Source organism: Lissotriton helveticus, chromosome 4_1 (assembly GCF_964261635.1).
Source record: "Lissotriton helveticus chromosome 4_1, aLisHel1.1, whole genome shotgun sequence".
NCBI lineage: Eukaryota > Metazoa > Chordata > Amphibia > Caudata > Salamandridae > Lissotriton > Lissotriton helveticus.
The window spans coordinates 638,307,832-638,322,340 of record NC_136063.1 but is presented as its reverse complement, the minus strand read 5'-3'; the positions used below and the strand labels follow the sequence as shown (position 1 = coordinate 638,322,340).

Here is a 14,509-nt window from a genome sequence, read left to right as displayed (position 1 = left end):
CATGAAAGGTGGCCTGCACCATCAGACTCATTGCCTCCCCTCGCTCACCTCTTAGATGCGATTGCATCAGAGAAGCCAGCGCGTGAGCAGCGTTCTGAATGAGCTCCGATCTCACCCCAGAGAGGCCAAAGAGTGAATGTGTGGCTCCTTTTGCTCCAGTTAGCGGGCTGCCAGTAAAATAAGTGGGGGGATGCCGCCCACCCGAGTGGTACCCCGACTCGAGCTCTGGGTGTAATGTATTTCATGCTCTGTACTATAACCATTTGCTTATTCTGGTTCTAGTCGATGATTAATTTCTTTTTCTGGCTCTTCCATGCAATCCAGTCAGTGTTCTGCTTCTACCCTGCAATCTATTTCATGTTCTGTACTGTAATGCATTTCACGTCCCGGTTCTTCTCTGTGATCCATTTAAGTGTTTTTCCCTGTTCCACATTGTAATCCATTTCATGTTCTACGTTGTAATCTGCTCCATTATCCGGTTCCACGCTGGGATCCATGTTATGCAGTGGCTGTAAACAGTTCTCCGTTCCATGTTTCTGTTCTACATTGTAAAACAGCTCATGTTCTACACTGTTATTTAATTCTACTGTTAATTGACACTTGTCCGCACATCTGCAATTATTTCGGTGACGCCGCGCCTTTAAGGTAGTCCGAGTCCGGCGGAGGAGTTTTTTTTCCCGGTTTGTGGTTTTGTACAGGAGTGTGGTTAGCAGGGTGGGTACGTTTTTTTTCTGGGGGAGAGGTGGGGCGGGGGTGCAGTGGAGCGTTCAGAAGTCATTTAAAGTCATGACTTTCTTCTGGTTTAATTTTACTCTGTTTTCATGGTATTCACTGAAGAAGCCTTTTGTGTCACCTGTAGCGCCAAGTGGGCAAGCGGTCTCGATCAATGAGGCGCTGCCTTGTAGACCTTGACGTTATCAATTATTACAGCTCTCTGATTACTTTGGAATGCCCGTGGACCCGACTCAAGGCCGCACTGGCCGCGCGCCAACTTTTACCTCCAGAGCATTTCCACAGAGTGTGATCAGGCAGCGCCAGCACACCACACAACATGCACGAGGTTAATTAACAGCTCGGTATGCTAATCCGGGGCCCGCCCACAGACTCATCCCTCGCATTGTGTATATAAACAGTAAGGATCAGCTGGGCACCTTGCAGTTGTCTGAACCCTGCTCAGCGCCCGTGTCAGTTGCTTCATTCCCTAGAAGTCGCGTGCCATCCTGTGAGAGATGCTGACCGTATCCTTAATATTCGCACTGGTGGTGGCGCTGTGCTGTTGTGTCTGGCTAATTCTAGGCACCCGCAGAAGGTAAGAATAATTTAGTGTAGTGGGGTGGATTAGAGTGGGTGAACTGGACGGGATGGATTGGTTTAGAGTGGGGTGTATTGAAATGGGATGAGGTGGATTGTAGTGGGGTGGATTAGATTGGTTTGGGGTTGGTGGATTGGATTGGAGTGATAGGACTGGGGTTGGGTGGATTGGGGTCGGGTGGGGTGGAGTTGATTGGATTGGAGTGTGGTGGGGTGGATTGGATTGTAGTAGGATGTATTGGACTGGAGTGGAGTGGGGAATTGGATTGGAGTGGGTTGACTGGAGTGGAATGGATTGGAGTGGGGTGCATTCTATTGGAGTGGGGTGGATTGGAGTGTGGCAGGCTGGATGGGTTGTATTAAGTGCAGTGTACTGTACTGGGGTGGGTGGAGTTCATTGAGATTAAGTAGGGTGGATTGGAGTAGAGTGGGATGGTTTGGACAGCGATTGAGCGCAGTGATTTGGAGTGGATGGACTGGATTAGATTGGAGTGGGGTGGATTGGATTCGGCTGAAGCGGGTGGATTGGTTTGCACTGGAGTAGGCTGGATTGGAGTGGGGTGACTGGAGTGTGGTGGAATGGAGTGGGATGGATTGGAGTTAGGTGGGGTGAATTGTATTGAGGTGGGGTGGATTGGCTTCAGGTGGGGTGGATTGGAGTGGGGTGAAATGGATTGACGAGGTAGATTGGATTGGAGCTGGGTAGACTGGAGTGGGGTGGACTGGAGTGGGGTGGAATTGAGTGAGATGGAATGGAGTGCAGTTGAATACAGTGGGGTTAATTAGAGTGGCGTGGGTTGGATTAGGGTAGGGTAGGGTGAACTGGACTTGGGTTGATTGGACTGAGAAGGATTGGATTGGGGTGGGGTTGGGTGGATTGGAATGGGGTAGGTTGGATTTGGCTGGATTGGGGAGGATTGGATTGGTGTGTGATTAATTGGATTGGAGTGGAGTGGATTGGATTGTAATGGGTTGGATTTGAGTGGTGCAGATTGAAGTGAGCGTATTGTTTTGGATGGGAGTATTGCAGACTGGAGTGGGGCAGACTGGATTGGATTGAGGTGTGGGGCAGATTGGAGTGAGACACATTGTTTTGGATAGTAGAGGGCTGAATGAGGTTGGGCTCATTATTTTGGATTGGAGTGGGGCAGATTGCTTTGGAATGGATTAGGGCAGATTGTTCCCAAAGTGTGCTATAAACAAACACTCATTGCTACCACATGCCCTCAAGAGTAGCAGAAATATTGTGGGGTTCAATCCACAGCCACACACAGCACAGCCACACCTGGGTCCCAACACAGGAACCTAGAAACAAGCGAGGCCACTGACAGGGGCATAGCTATCAATAGTGAAGTAAGTGCATTGATGCCAGGGAATACACGTATGAGTGGCCTACTGCATTTCAATTTCGACTTCCTTTTACTACTAAACTATGGTGATGGGGGCATTTACTGTACTTGCATTACATTCTGTGGCGCCTGTGCTGATCCACTGCCTGCTGTTGGGAATTGTAGTGTTGGATGCAGCATAGACAGAATCGATATATAAAGATTGATCAGTAACGGATCCTGGAGGGAGTGCTGTGGGGTGGTGAGGTGGGGTGGGGGATGGGCCGGGTGGGGGGGTAGTAAACTCTGACATACGGCTGAACAGAGGTAAGTACATACATAAATTAAACAAATTACATTACACGCAGTGCATCACCTTTTGGCGTTGCAGCGTGCGCAATGTAATTTGTTTAATTTATTTATTTATGAACTTTCCACCGTTCGGCCGTATGCCGGAGTTTACTACCCCCCTCCCTACCCCTCCCCTGTCCTGCCTACCGCCCGCAGCACTCCCTCCAGGAGCCGATACTGAGTGTGAATAGTGGGAGACATTAACATGCATTGTCCTTGTGAGCTTCTCCCAGTGTTAGAAGTGCATAAGAATCTTCACTTGGCTGTGATGGGAATCAAAGAAAAAGAGTACATTCTTTTCTTAACTTCTTTCTCACAAAATGTTTATTACTTTTACACAATAATTCTGAAGTACCGCATATCTCCATTCATGCCTTCAAATAGCTCTCCACCGCTCTCAGTCTAGCTAAAATTATTATTTGAAATTTTGGGAGAACTAATGTTATATCAGCACTTCATTCCTGGCTTGCAGATATGTTTGATGTGTCTCACTTTGAGAAAATTATTTATAAACTAAATGAGAATCTACATCAGTTTGATAATGCATGGGGCCCCTTCTTAGGTGTGCAGTGATTGTGTCTGTTTGTTGTACCTTAGTGCATATGGGTTTCAATAAGTCTATTATCCATTATTTGCATACCATTTCTCTTTCTTGTAATAATTAATTTAAAATTTGATGTATCAACAGATCATCTTTGTACGTTACTGTTGTACTTGTATTGTTTTCCTTATGCTATTTTCCTTCTCTGTTTTTGTGTTATTCCTGTTTATATTACATATTGGTTTTTTGGCATTTTAATTTGTTGTGCAGTGTTTGCTCAATATTGGTTAAAATGTAATAAAGAATTGAAATACAAAAAGAAATTTAGAACCCAAACTGTGTATTCACATGGGAGTAGGAAGACAGCCCAACCCTGGAGTCTCTGAGCCTGTTCCCGAGGTGGGTGGTAACAGAAAATCTGTGGATTTTTGAAAAAATGAAAAATTCTCATTTAGAAGAAATCCTGGGAGTGGATAATCCCATGTCAGAAATGTCTTTGCCCCATGGAGAAGTTAGTGGCAGAAATTCAGATTTACAGATAAACTTTTTCCAATGCCACTTACTTATTTTCTTATTCCAACTGTGCAAACAAAACAGTACAGCTAACATGCAAACTGCTCACTCACACATTCAATGTACTACACAATCCTCACCAATCTAAACAATCACATCTCTTTCCAGCAACCACCCAGAGTCCTCAGCTCTGCCGAACTCCTACATGCACACATCCCACTCATACACAGAAACAGATATGAGGCCAGTTCTTCTCATACATAGCTTCTAAAGCATGTAACGACCTCCTACTACACATAAGAGCTTCCTCCTATTTTCTTGAATTCTGCAAGAAGGTTAAGACGTGGCTTTGGGAATAACACTCCCCTCCCCTGCCCCAGGGTAGACTGGGCACACGTGCCTATTCAGTGCCAGGATGCCCTGATGGATGATAGCGTGCTTTACAAATACCAAAAACATAACATAACATAACATAACATGACATTGTACAGTAAGTGTTTTAGGTGAATCGCAACTCAACGAGTAATCAATCTGAGTCATTTGAAAACTATAAATAAGATTTGTTTTGTATGTTTCAGGCGCCCAGAAGAGCCCCCCGTGGAGAATGGGGTCATTCCATATCTGGGGTGCGCTCTGCAGTTCGGTTCCAACCCACTCGAGTTCCTCCGGACCCGCCAGAAGAAGTTCGGTCAAATCTTCACCTGCAAGCTGGCAGGGAAGTTCGTGCACTTCCTGACGGATCCTTTCTCCTATCATTCGGTGATCCGCCAGGGGAAACACTTCGACTGGAAGAAGTTTCATTTCTCGACCTCTGCAAAGGTACAGTAGCACTTTTTCATTGTTTTATTGTTTTCTTTTTTACTGAGTTTTATATAGCGCGAACTTGACCCGAATCGGGTATCCGAGCGCTTTACATAGCACCAGTTGCATTACGTGAGGACACACTTGAGTGTCACGTGTCATTGTCAAGGCAGGCAGATGCTCTAACAGGAGCTCACCATCTGTTCGTGCTTCCTGAAAGTTGCCATATTTCCATGCTTCCCCTGAAAAGGATAGGGGAGGCAAGGAAAGACGAGCAGGTATTCGAGGACAAGATAATTTACTTTTCTAACTCCTGCCCTTGAAGATTTGGGGAAAGTATATTTTCACAGATCTTGTAGTCTGGAGAAGCATGGAGCGTTGATAACACAGCCATGTCAGTGTGCATGAGTAACATGCACGCACGATGGCGTAACGCAAAATTAAGAGAACCCTCCACAGAATCTCCCCCTGCTGGGGGGGGGGGGGGGGAGGGGGCTACAGGGGCTGTGCTATGCACAGTGCGGGCACGTGATATCATCTGCAGTGTATGGAGAGGCGTGTTGCTTTAAAGGCATAGGCTGTCAGCCCTGCGATCTTGCAGGCTCTGCAATTCATCATTGGTGAAGCAATCCAAATCTGGTGGCATTTGAATCTTGATGCAGATCATGATGATTCATAGGTCTAAATGCCTGCCAGTTAAAACTGATTACCAACGAATAAGGTGCTTCATATTAAAGTGACAAAACAGTTGAGGCTAGTGCTTAATTTGCGCTGGTGTTGGCGGCACTTATTTATGACACCATCATATATTTGATAGTCTCCCACAAGGTGGTGCTGTCAGTCTATTTTTTTTTTAAAGCATGAGATCAAAGTGTTTAACAATTCAATATAAGATTACCAAAATATTAATACCAGAGTGGTCAGGCCATTCTTATAGATTTAGATCGTCTGGAGTTGTCCAAATGGACACATTGGCAGGACTGTGAGCTTGAGCAGATGTTGTTGGTGCTGGTATTTTGCAGTGTTGGCAGGGACCCGTAGTGCTGCAAACTTCAGTGGCCATCTGATAAATATCTTGGGCTTTGCCACTTATTATTTCACAAATGAAGCACTGGTTCAGACAGGTTTCCTATCACTTTAGAAGAGTTTTTTTTTTACACAAAACATACGTTATGTGCAACAAAATAGCATGTAAGAGCATTGTTAAAATTATTGTTTAAAAAAATCTTTTTGTAAGAGGTGTTAGGTGAGGACATTGGCAGCTAAGGAAGCTTTGTCATCGCGCTGGTCTAATCAGGCGGAATGGAAGCTAATACACAAAGTTTAGACATGATCTTTTATTCCTTGGTCTCTCCACAGAGACTGATTTAACAGAGTTGAGAAAAGGAGGTACAACTTCCCCGAGACTCTTTCGAACTGCAGATTGGTTAAAAGCAATATAATGGTGCTTCATAAAACATGCAGTGAAATAAATGTATTTCATTTAAAGTTTCTTAAATGCAGTACAAAAGGCAGAAAGTCTTAATTTACAAGACTTCTTTATTCACCAGTTTCGAATGGATTGCGTATCATTTCCCCGCCTTAATTTCCTGCAAATATAGAATCCAGACGTCACCTTGTTCTGTGGCCAGCAAAAACATGAGGGCCCTCATTTACAAGGAATTAACGCAGCAGGTTGCCGCAAGCCATTTGGCTGAGCTGCACTGGTTAATTCTGAAGCACAGGCATGCGTGATATCTACAACAATATGACGGATCCCTTTGCTGTCCCCTGCGCTAGCGCACAATTTGCTGCCATGCGCCGGTGCAGGCACCCTTGCACCACAGGGAATGATTGTGTATCTGCAGGAAGGTATCCCTTCCAGCACATAAACAATCGGAAATGGCATTTTTAAACTTCTATGTGTGCGGCTTAATGCAGCACACACAGAAGTTGAAAAACTGCATTTTTTTCAATTTTTGTTTTTTGTGCACAAGAGGTGATTTCCTCTTCCTATGTGTGCTGCAGAATACAGCACGCATAGAAAGAGGAAACAACGAGGAGAAATGAAAGCATTTCTCCTCATTGCGCCTCGCTATGCCTTTCCTGGGGAGGCGTAGCATTCAGATGCATTCCCAGGTTTACGATTTCTCGTAAATCTGGTAATGTTTCAGGTTCCATGGGCGTTACATGGAAACACCCACAGCAACACCAATGGAATGCCCCTTTCACAGAAAGTGCTGTGTGTAAAGGTGCTGTATATACAAGGACGTTAAAAGCCACACAGGGTGGCTTTTCGTGTCCTTGTAAATATGGGGCACCAAAATGTGCCTCTGGTGCGTCACAAAAAGTGACGTACCGATAACCCTAGGGACTTTTAAATAAGCCTTGAGGTGTCGAGTAATCTACCTGATACTGGCAGCAGGTCACGGTCAAGCACGACGTTTTAAGAATAGGTGGATTGGCTAGTCTGTCACTCTGGCATTTCCCCAGGATGGGACACAGTATGGGCTGCCATGGCCCAACCATGAAAGTCCCACAACCCCATTCTAACCACTGTCTCCTGCAGTGTGGACTGATTTTGTTTCCCAGTCCAGGCATGGAGGCTGTCTTAATTGTTTCTGACAAATAAATCTGCTTTCAAAAAAAGGTAATATAAATAGCATGGTGCAACATTGGTGTGAAGCATGAGTACGGAAGCACTCAGGGCTGGCGCTTACTTCTGTTAACATTTGGCAAACGGGACATGAACACTTTGAAAAATGCCCAGGCAACCCACGCTCCTTCCTGCTGCTACCACTCAGCAAGCCCCGCCCCGTCCTGACCCTCAGTTCAGGAAGGGTGAATGAAAAATACATGGTAATATATTACATTTACCATTTTATTTTTCATCTCTGGGGCTGTCTTTTGGGAGTTTTATAGTTGGCAGGGCGAAGCTCCTCTGAACTCACAGAGGAGTCGCCCCTGCCAATGGACCTCCACAATAGATAACAGCTACCCTGTCCACTTGCCACCCTGTTCTTAACAAGGAACCCTCTACATGTCTCCCTGCTTCACCTTGGCCTCCTTCCCACTGCTATGTCTGGTTATGTTCATTCACAACCCACACAGGTGCATGCACACAAGCACACCCACACGCCACAACAGACTCACTACTTTAAAACTGAGATATGAGGTTTAGTGATTAGCTCTAATACAAACTGTTCTACCATCATGGAAAATATTTGTATCGGTTCTGTTGTAAATAACATTGTATTGTTAAGTATTCACAGTAGGTATAGAAATGGCTGCAATATTTACTTTATGATATTTTTTTATGACAGGCTTTTGGACACAACAGCATGGATCCTAGTGATGGATATACCACAGAAAATTTACACCAGACGTTCATTAAAACATTGCAGGGGGACTCACTTGGGTCACTCATCGAAAACATGATGGAGAACCTTCAACTTGTCATGTTGCAATCCAACACACTTAAAGTTGCTTCCAGGGAGTGGCAAGCTGATGGACTCTATGCCTTTTGCTACAGAGTGATGTTTGAATCTGGTTACCTGACCCTTTTTGGCAAAGAGCTCAATTCTCAAGGTGATAAGAATGCTGCAAGGCTAGAAGCACAGAGGGCACTTATCCTCAATGCTCTAGAAAATTTCAAGGAATTTGATAAAATATTTCCAGCACTCGTCGCCGGTCTGCCAATCCATGTTTTCAAGACAGCCTACAGTGCTCGGGAAAAGCTGGCAGAAGGCCTGCTCCATGAGAACCTGAGGAAAAGGGACAACATGTCAGATCTGATATCACTCCGAATGTTCTTGAACGACACTCTCTCCACATTTGATGATATGGGAAAAGCAAAAACGCATCTGGCATTACTGTGGGCTTCTCAAGCTAACACGCTGCCCGCCACTTTCTGGAGTCTCCTCTACACTATAAGGTAAGCAACTATCTTCCAACTTAGACAAGATGTGGCAAATGGTAACAGCATTTACATTTCTCCCTGTTCATAATATCCCTCCAAAAATGTGGCCATTTCATTTCTAATGTCAATTGATGTCTGATTTTCCATCAGATGATCTTTACTAATGATAAAATCCATCAAAAAAATAGCATAATCATTGCTTGGTTTTGTACCCTTTAATATTAGTCCTTGATGCCATTACATAAGGATACAGCTTTCCTTCACTGAAGCCCACCTACATAGTTCAGGCGGAAGTTAATATCTGTAAGAGGGTTCAGCAAAACATGTGGTAACCTATTGATGTAACAATGTAAGCCACTATTAGAAACTCCACAAGATATTTTCTCATACACTTTTATGAAATGAGCCACTCAGTAGGAAATTCCTGGTGCAGAAATCTGTTCCCTCACACCACTGTACGTGGCACGTCAGCAAAAATATAAGCCACGAGATTTGGATCTACATGTTTCCTTTATTCCAACTATTGAATTCTTTTATTTTAGAAACCCAGATGCCCTGAGAGCTGCCACAGAGGAGGTACACCGAGTGTTAGAAAACGCAGGCCAAAAAGTCAGCTTGGATGGAAAACATATCTCACTGACACGTGAACAACTGGAGAATATGCCCGTATTAGGTAAGCATGCCCTTATCTGAAAGCTTTATTTTCATGATAAAATAACAGTATGATGAAGCCCCCTTCTTTAAAGGGGAATGTGATCTATCACAGCAACTGCACCTGGTCAAAATTCAAACAGTGTTGCTGCTCTACTCACACATTTTTGGCACTTCTCTATAGGATAGACTGCAGTCATCTCACTTTTACCTGAACTAGTGGTGAACTCTGACTCATCTGTTAACAATCATGAACATGCACTTTTAAAAAGTGCTGGTGTACTGTAAAATCCTACCACATAAAGAAATTGATGAGTTTTAATATAGCTTGAAGATTTGTAGACATCTTGCCTAAGTTAACACTGCCTTCCAGGGGAGGAACATTGGTCTTAGAGAGCCCTACAGGTATTTGTTTAGCGCTAATAGCTCTTGAATCATACTATCCCATTAGAGGGGGGGGTTCTTGTCTTACAAATAAAAATGGCAATGATATGTGTTTAAAACAGTTCACAGTGCCTAGGGAGGTCAAGTTAGGTCAGTAGCGGCCAGTGTTTGGGACGAGTTGTATGGGAGGTGGGCCTAGGGGTCGCAAAGGGAGGGGAGCAAAAGAAAAAATAATAATAATTTCTAATAAGTGTACCTTCAGCCGGCCGCGTCGCGCGTCCCACTCCTCTGCTCCTCTTCTTCAGGCACAGGCTCCCAGAATGCCCTGCAGCCAATCCTGAAACTGCTCTCAAATGACAGCCGCTTCAGGATTGGCTTGAACACCCTTGATTAGCACTCCATGACAGACTGAGAGTCTGTGCCTGCTCTCTCCAACCCAGCAATGCAGTGGGGGTTGGAGAGCTTCACCGCCCATGAAGGTTTGGTCGACCTGAGACATCCGGCCAAACGATCATACCCAGTGAGGAGAGTGCCCTACCACTCTCCTCAGCGCTGTCACCTCCCAGACCCTGCCCCCAAGCCTCAGCAGGAAAGGAGAAATAAAACAAGTATTGTTTTATTTTTCCTTTCCTGACATCTTTGGGGGGGAGAGGGGGCAACGCTCCTCCGCCATAGAGGAGGAGTCACCACTGAGTCAACTCATATTTTATTAGCATAGTTACTTAAAACCATTGCATAAGAAACATAGCATTAAAAGTCTTTTAACATGATAAAATATTGTGTGGGGAGATGGGAGTCCATTGAAATGAGCAAGTTGAGTTTTTAAATTTGTCTTGGTATAAAATTATTTGTCACTTGGAGAAAAGCCCTCAGTGATGATCCCCTACATCAGGGATCAATTTAACATTAAAGTGCTGTAAGACCATACAAAAAAAGTCAAATATTGCTTGAACTGGAATGATATCTACAAAGTGCTTTGAGTCAGCTATTGGTTTGTTTTGGACTGAGAGCCCCTACCTCAACAAGCCGGCATTTTTTGGGCCATCAGTAACCGGTATTGTACTAGTCGGCAGTTCAGCTGTGGATCTTCTGGTGCAAAACAGTTACTAGGGTGGGGAAAAAGTCACTTTCTTAAGCTATTGTCTGCTTACTTTTTACTGTCAATTCAAGCCGATGCTAAAGCACACTGAAACAGGTAGTCGTGGCACAGAACCAGTGAGGCGGCTCTTGTTAGTTTACACTATGAACATTGCACTCTTCATTACCGAATCACCTTTTTTTTCTTTAGACAGTATAATAAAGGAGGCCATGAGGCTCTCCAGTGCTTCCATGAACATAAGAGTTGCCAAAGAGGATTTCGCTTTACACTTGGACGGCAACGAGTCGTACAACATCCGCAAAGATGACATCATAGCTCTTTACCCGCAAATGGTGCATCTGGACCCTGAAGTCTATGAGGACCCATTGGTAAGTAGCCATTATAATATCAGATGCCCATCTCTGGAGCTTTAGCTTGCCTACAATGACAGCCACATACATAAGGTCCTCGCCCCAACACTAATATCGAGACTCATCTCTCTGTGCCTTTTCTTCCCTATAGACCTTCAAATATGACCGATTCCTGGATGATAACGGGAGAGAGAAGACCACTTTCTACTACAAGGGGCGCAAGCTGAAGTACTACTACATGCCTTTTGGTTCAGGAATAACAAAGTGCCCTGGAAGGTTCTTCGCTGTCCATGAGATCAAGCAGTTTTTGTGTTTGTTGGTCTCCTATTTTGAGATGGAACTCGTTGACAAGAACGTGAAGTTGCCCCTGTTGGACCAATCACGAGCAGGCCTTGGTATTTTGCAGCCTACCCATGACGTTGAATTCAAATACAGACTCAAGACACTTTGAGCGGGTCTTCTGGCGGATGTGTATGAAAAAACGTAGGGGATATTAAGTTGCATGTCACAGTTGTGAAATGTACATATAATATTTTCCCGTTTTATGCCTCAACTTATCTTCTAAACAGTTGTTTTCAAATGCATCAAGTGAGCGACATTTCCATATGAGAACAAGGATGTATTTATATGGTGAGCTAACATGAAGGCAAGTTACACCATTTTTTGCATGGATGAGCAGAAAGTTTTTTTGTGTTTGTACAATGTATATCTATGTGTATTGTCTACATCTTGTATTTCTGCCGTGTTGGTTAGAAAGTTGGTGCCTCTATAACTTTATTACTGTAATAAGTGTAATAACATTACTATTTCCACCGATTGGCACTGAATGAGTGTCAGCAGTGAGAATGAGAGTGGGGTCCACTTGCAATTTTCCAACTTCCACATCATTTCAAGAATGAACTTTGTATACCACAGTCCACGTTATTCAAGTGGGACCCATTTTGTAAAACAATCAATGACAAATGTAACCTTTAGGGTATAAAGATTACACATTGTTTTACGACACGTACCACATGAAGGTGGGGTAGCATTCTAGCCTTGTAGAAAATAGGGCGATCACAACAGGGCAGTAAAAGCACCTCATTTTTATCTTAAAGTTGGCTAGTTAATAGGAGGTTTTTTGGGGGTAATAACTTTGGCCCCGTTTGACAAAACTGCACAAAAGTAAAATTTGACAGACTTTTGTCAGAGAAGGGGAGACACGTGATTTTATAGAGGGAGGATTCCAAAATGTAATTTTCCCATTTTAATTCCCATTTGGAAGCTGTAGCAGAGGCCATAAAAAGAAAGACTGGACAGATCACCAGTAAGTCTGAATGAAGGCACTAATCATTGACCTTTGTTGGATTTTTAGTGCTTTTTGTGGTTTTAAGTAAATATGTCAAGTATTTTTTTAAATGAAAAATAAAATGTAAAAATATAAATGTGCATAAATGTAAAGATGCACATACCTGAAAATATATAGAAGGAAGTCTCCAAATGCAATCGTATACTTGCCATTTCAGAAATGTATACAAAGTGCTCCAATATTTATTTTACCAAATTAAGAGTTGGGTCGACAAAGTTCCTAAGGCCCTTCTAGGGCCATGTTTCAATGGTAGGCAGAGCCATTATTACAGAAATGGAGCCTTCTTCAGCCTGATTAATTGCTGCATCCCCTGAAACGAGTACAACATGCTTCTACCTCAGTCAGAGTATGAACTTGCATGGCCGCATTTAGTAGTTATAATTCCCCGAGGGATCTTAACTTGACGTGGGAGTCTCAAATAGACATGAGAGCTGGCCTCCATTTCATAAGATATTTCCCCTAGGGCCCAATCCACACAATAGTCTGTGCATGTAAGGGGAGCACAAGGATACAGAAACTGATCAGTGAGAGGAAATGCCACGATATACAAATGTAATTGTAGCATCAGGTGTATGACAGTGACCAATCCAAGTGGTGGCCATTCCAGGTGCTGATCATACACTGGTGAGTGTTTGTAATTGGTATTATTAGTTCCTAGGTTGGGACCCATCCTGTAAATCTTCACAGCTTTACTCCTGCAAGAAAGTGGAGTACAGGCCTTGTGAAGGGTAGAAAAAAAAGTTACACTCTCATAATTGATTGAGGGGTTACCAAAGGGATTTCCACCATGTGTACTCCAGCGGATTGTCCATCCACTGAAACATGCATGGTGGACAGGGTTACCAAAGGGATTTCCACCATGTGTACTCCAGCGGATTGTCCATCCACTGAAACATGCATGGTGGACACGGCCCACTCCTTAACACCCACACATCCAATCTTCTACACACTAGCAGCATTAAAAATGTGATGTTGCATACTTGACCAATGAAAAGTTGTTACTCAATAGTATACCCACATTGTAGTTGATTTATTTTTATATTGTAAATGGGTTAATAATAACAAGCGCCTTCATTACTTCATGTAAGACGTTATTTATAGTGTTTTAACTATTTTGTAAATTGTAAATAAATTTTGTATTTAAGTTTTCTGTCTGTCAGCGACATTTCTCTCATATACTACAATGTTTTTCGGTCATTCACCAGTCGGCTGGATGACTGTAGAGTGCCGATGCCTTCCACTTCCATAAATTGAATCAACATGGTCCCCACATCCATTACATGAGCTAATACAAAGACCCGCATGTCTTGACTTGGCTTCTAAGTGGGGGAAGAACACTGACTAATCAATTACATTCCATCTGATCCTTACTGGGTGGGTGACCTTCACTTACCCACATGCTCTGCACCTCAATTGTTCCAGAAAGTGGCATGTGTGAATGATGCTAAATTGATGAGGACTTTGGCGTCTGACCAGGTAACTATTAACATTTTCAACCAGTACTTGACTCGGAACCAAAAGCTGCTGTGGCAAATTTTGTTATTCCAGCCCTGATAATGCACAAAGCAATCATGAGTGCCGGAACATTGTAAGCCAGATTTATAGGATTCTCCACCAAGATTTTATTTTCCTTTTGTGTGTCTCTTCTTTCTTTTTCCCTTCTTATCTACAAACACTCACTCCAGTCCTGAAAATTTAAATTACATATTGTTAATGTCAGGCATATAAGTCTAACCAAGACTTTTTGCAGTTATACAAACAGCAGTACAGGCAATAGAGGATGCACAAGTGTGTTTAATTCTCATATATGTATAGTAGAGATGCTCAACTTCTCGTGACCCCACCACTAAGAAGTCACAAATATAAGAGAAAAGATTTTCTCTCAAAGTAATTAGGTTCTGAAAAGGAGCATACAATTGAACGTAATTCCTTCA

The 14,509-nt window shown here is 43.4% G+C and overlaps 1 protein-coding gene across 1 annotated transcript; it reads left to right on the top strand.

Moving 5' to 3' along the window:
* Positions 1 to 1,134: 1,134 nt before the first annotated feature.
* Positions 1,135 to 13,719, top strand: LOC144828790 (cytochrome P450 7A1-like). The gene is made up of 7 exons (XM_078687271.1): positions 1,135 to 1,309; positions 4,623 to 4,863; positions 8,148 to 8,758; positions 9,286 to 9,416; positions 11,067 to 11,245; positions 11,379 to 13,341; positions 13,413 to 13,719. The coding sequence occupies exons 1-6, from the start codon at positions 1,230 to 1,232 to the stop codon at positions 11,676 to 11,678; spliced, it is 1,542 nt and encodes a 513-aa protein (XP_078543397.1). The 5' UTR covers positions 1,135 to 1,229; the 3' UTR covers positions 11,679 to 13,341; positions 13,413 to 13,719.
* The last annotated feature ends 790 nt before the right edge of the window (positions 13,720 to 14,509 follow it).

What these genes read in the sequence shown, in the direction of transcription:
- LOC144828790 (XM_078687271.1), top strand. Translation starts at nt 1,230, where the DNA reads ATGCTGACCGTATCCTTAATATTCGCACTGGTGGTGGCGCTGTGCTGT. An exon ending in ATTTCTCGACCTCTGCAAAG is followed by an intron (nt 4,864 to 8,147) that starts GTACAGTAGCAC and finishes TTTTTATGACAG; the next exon opens with GCTTTTGGACACAACAGCAT. An exon ending in AGTCTCCTCTACACTATAAG is followed by an intron (nt 8,759 to 9,285) that starts GTAAGCAACTAT and finishes CTTTTATTTTAG; the next exon opens with AAACCCAGATGCCCTGAGAG.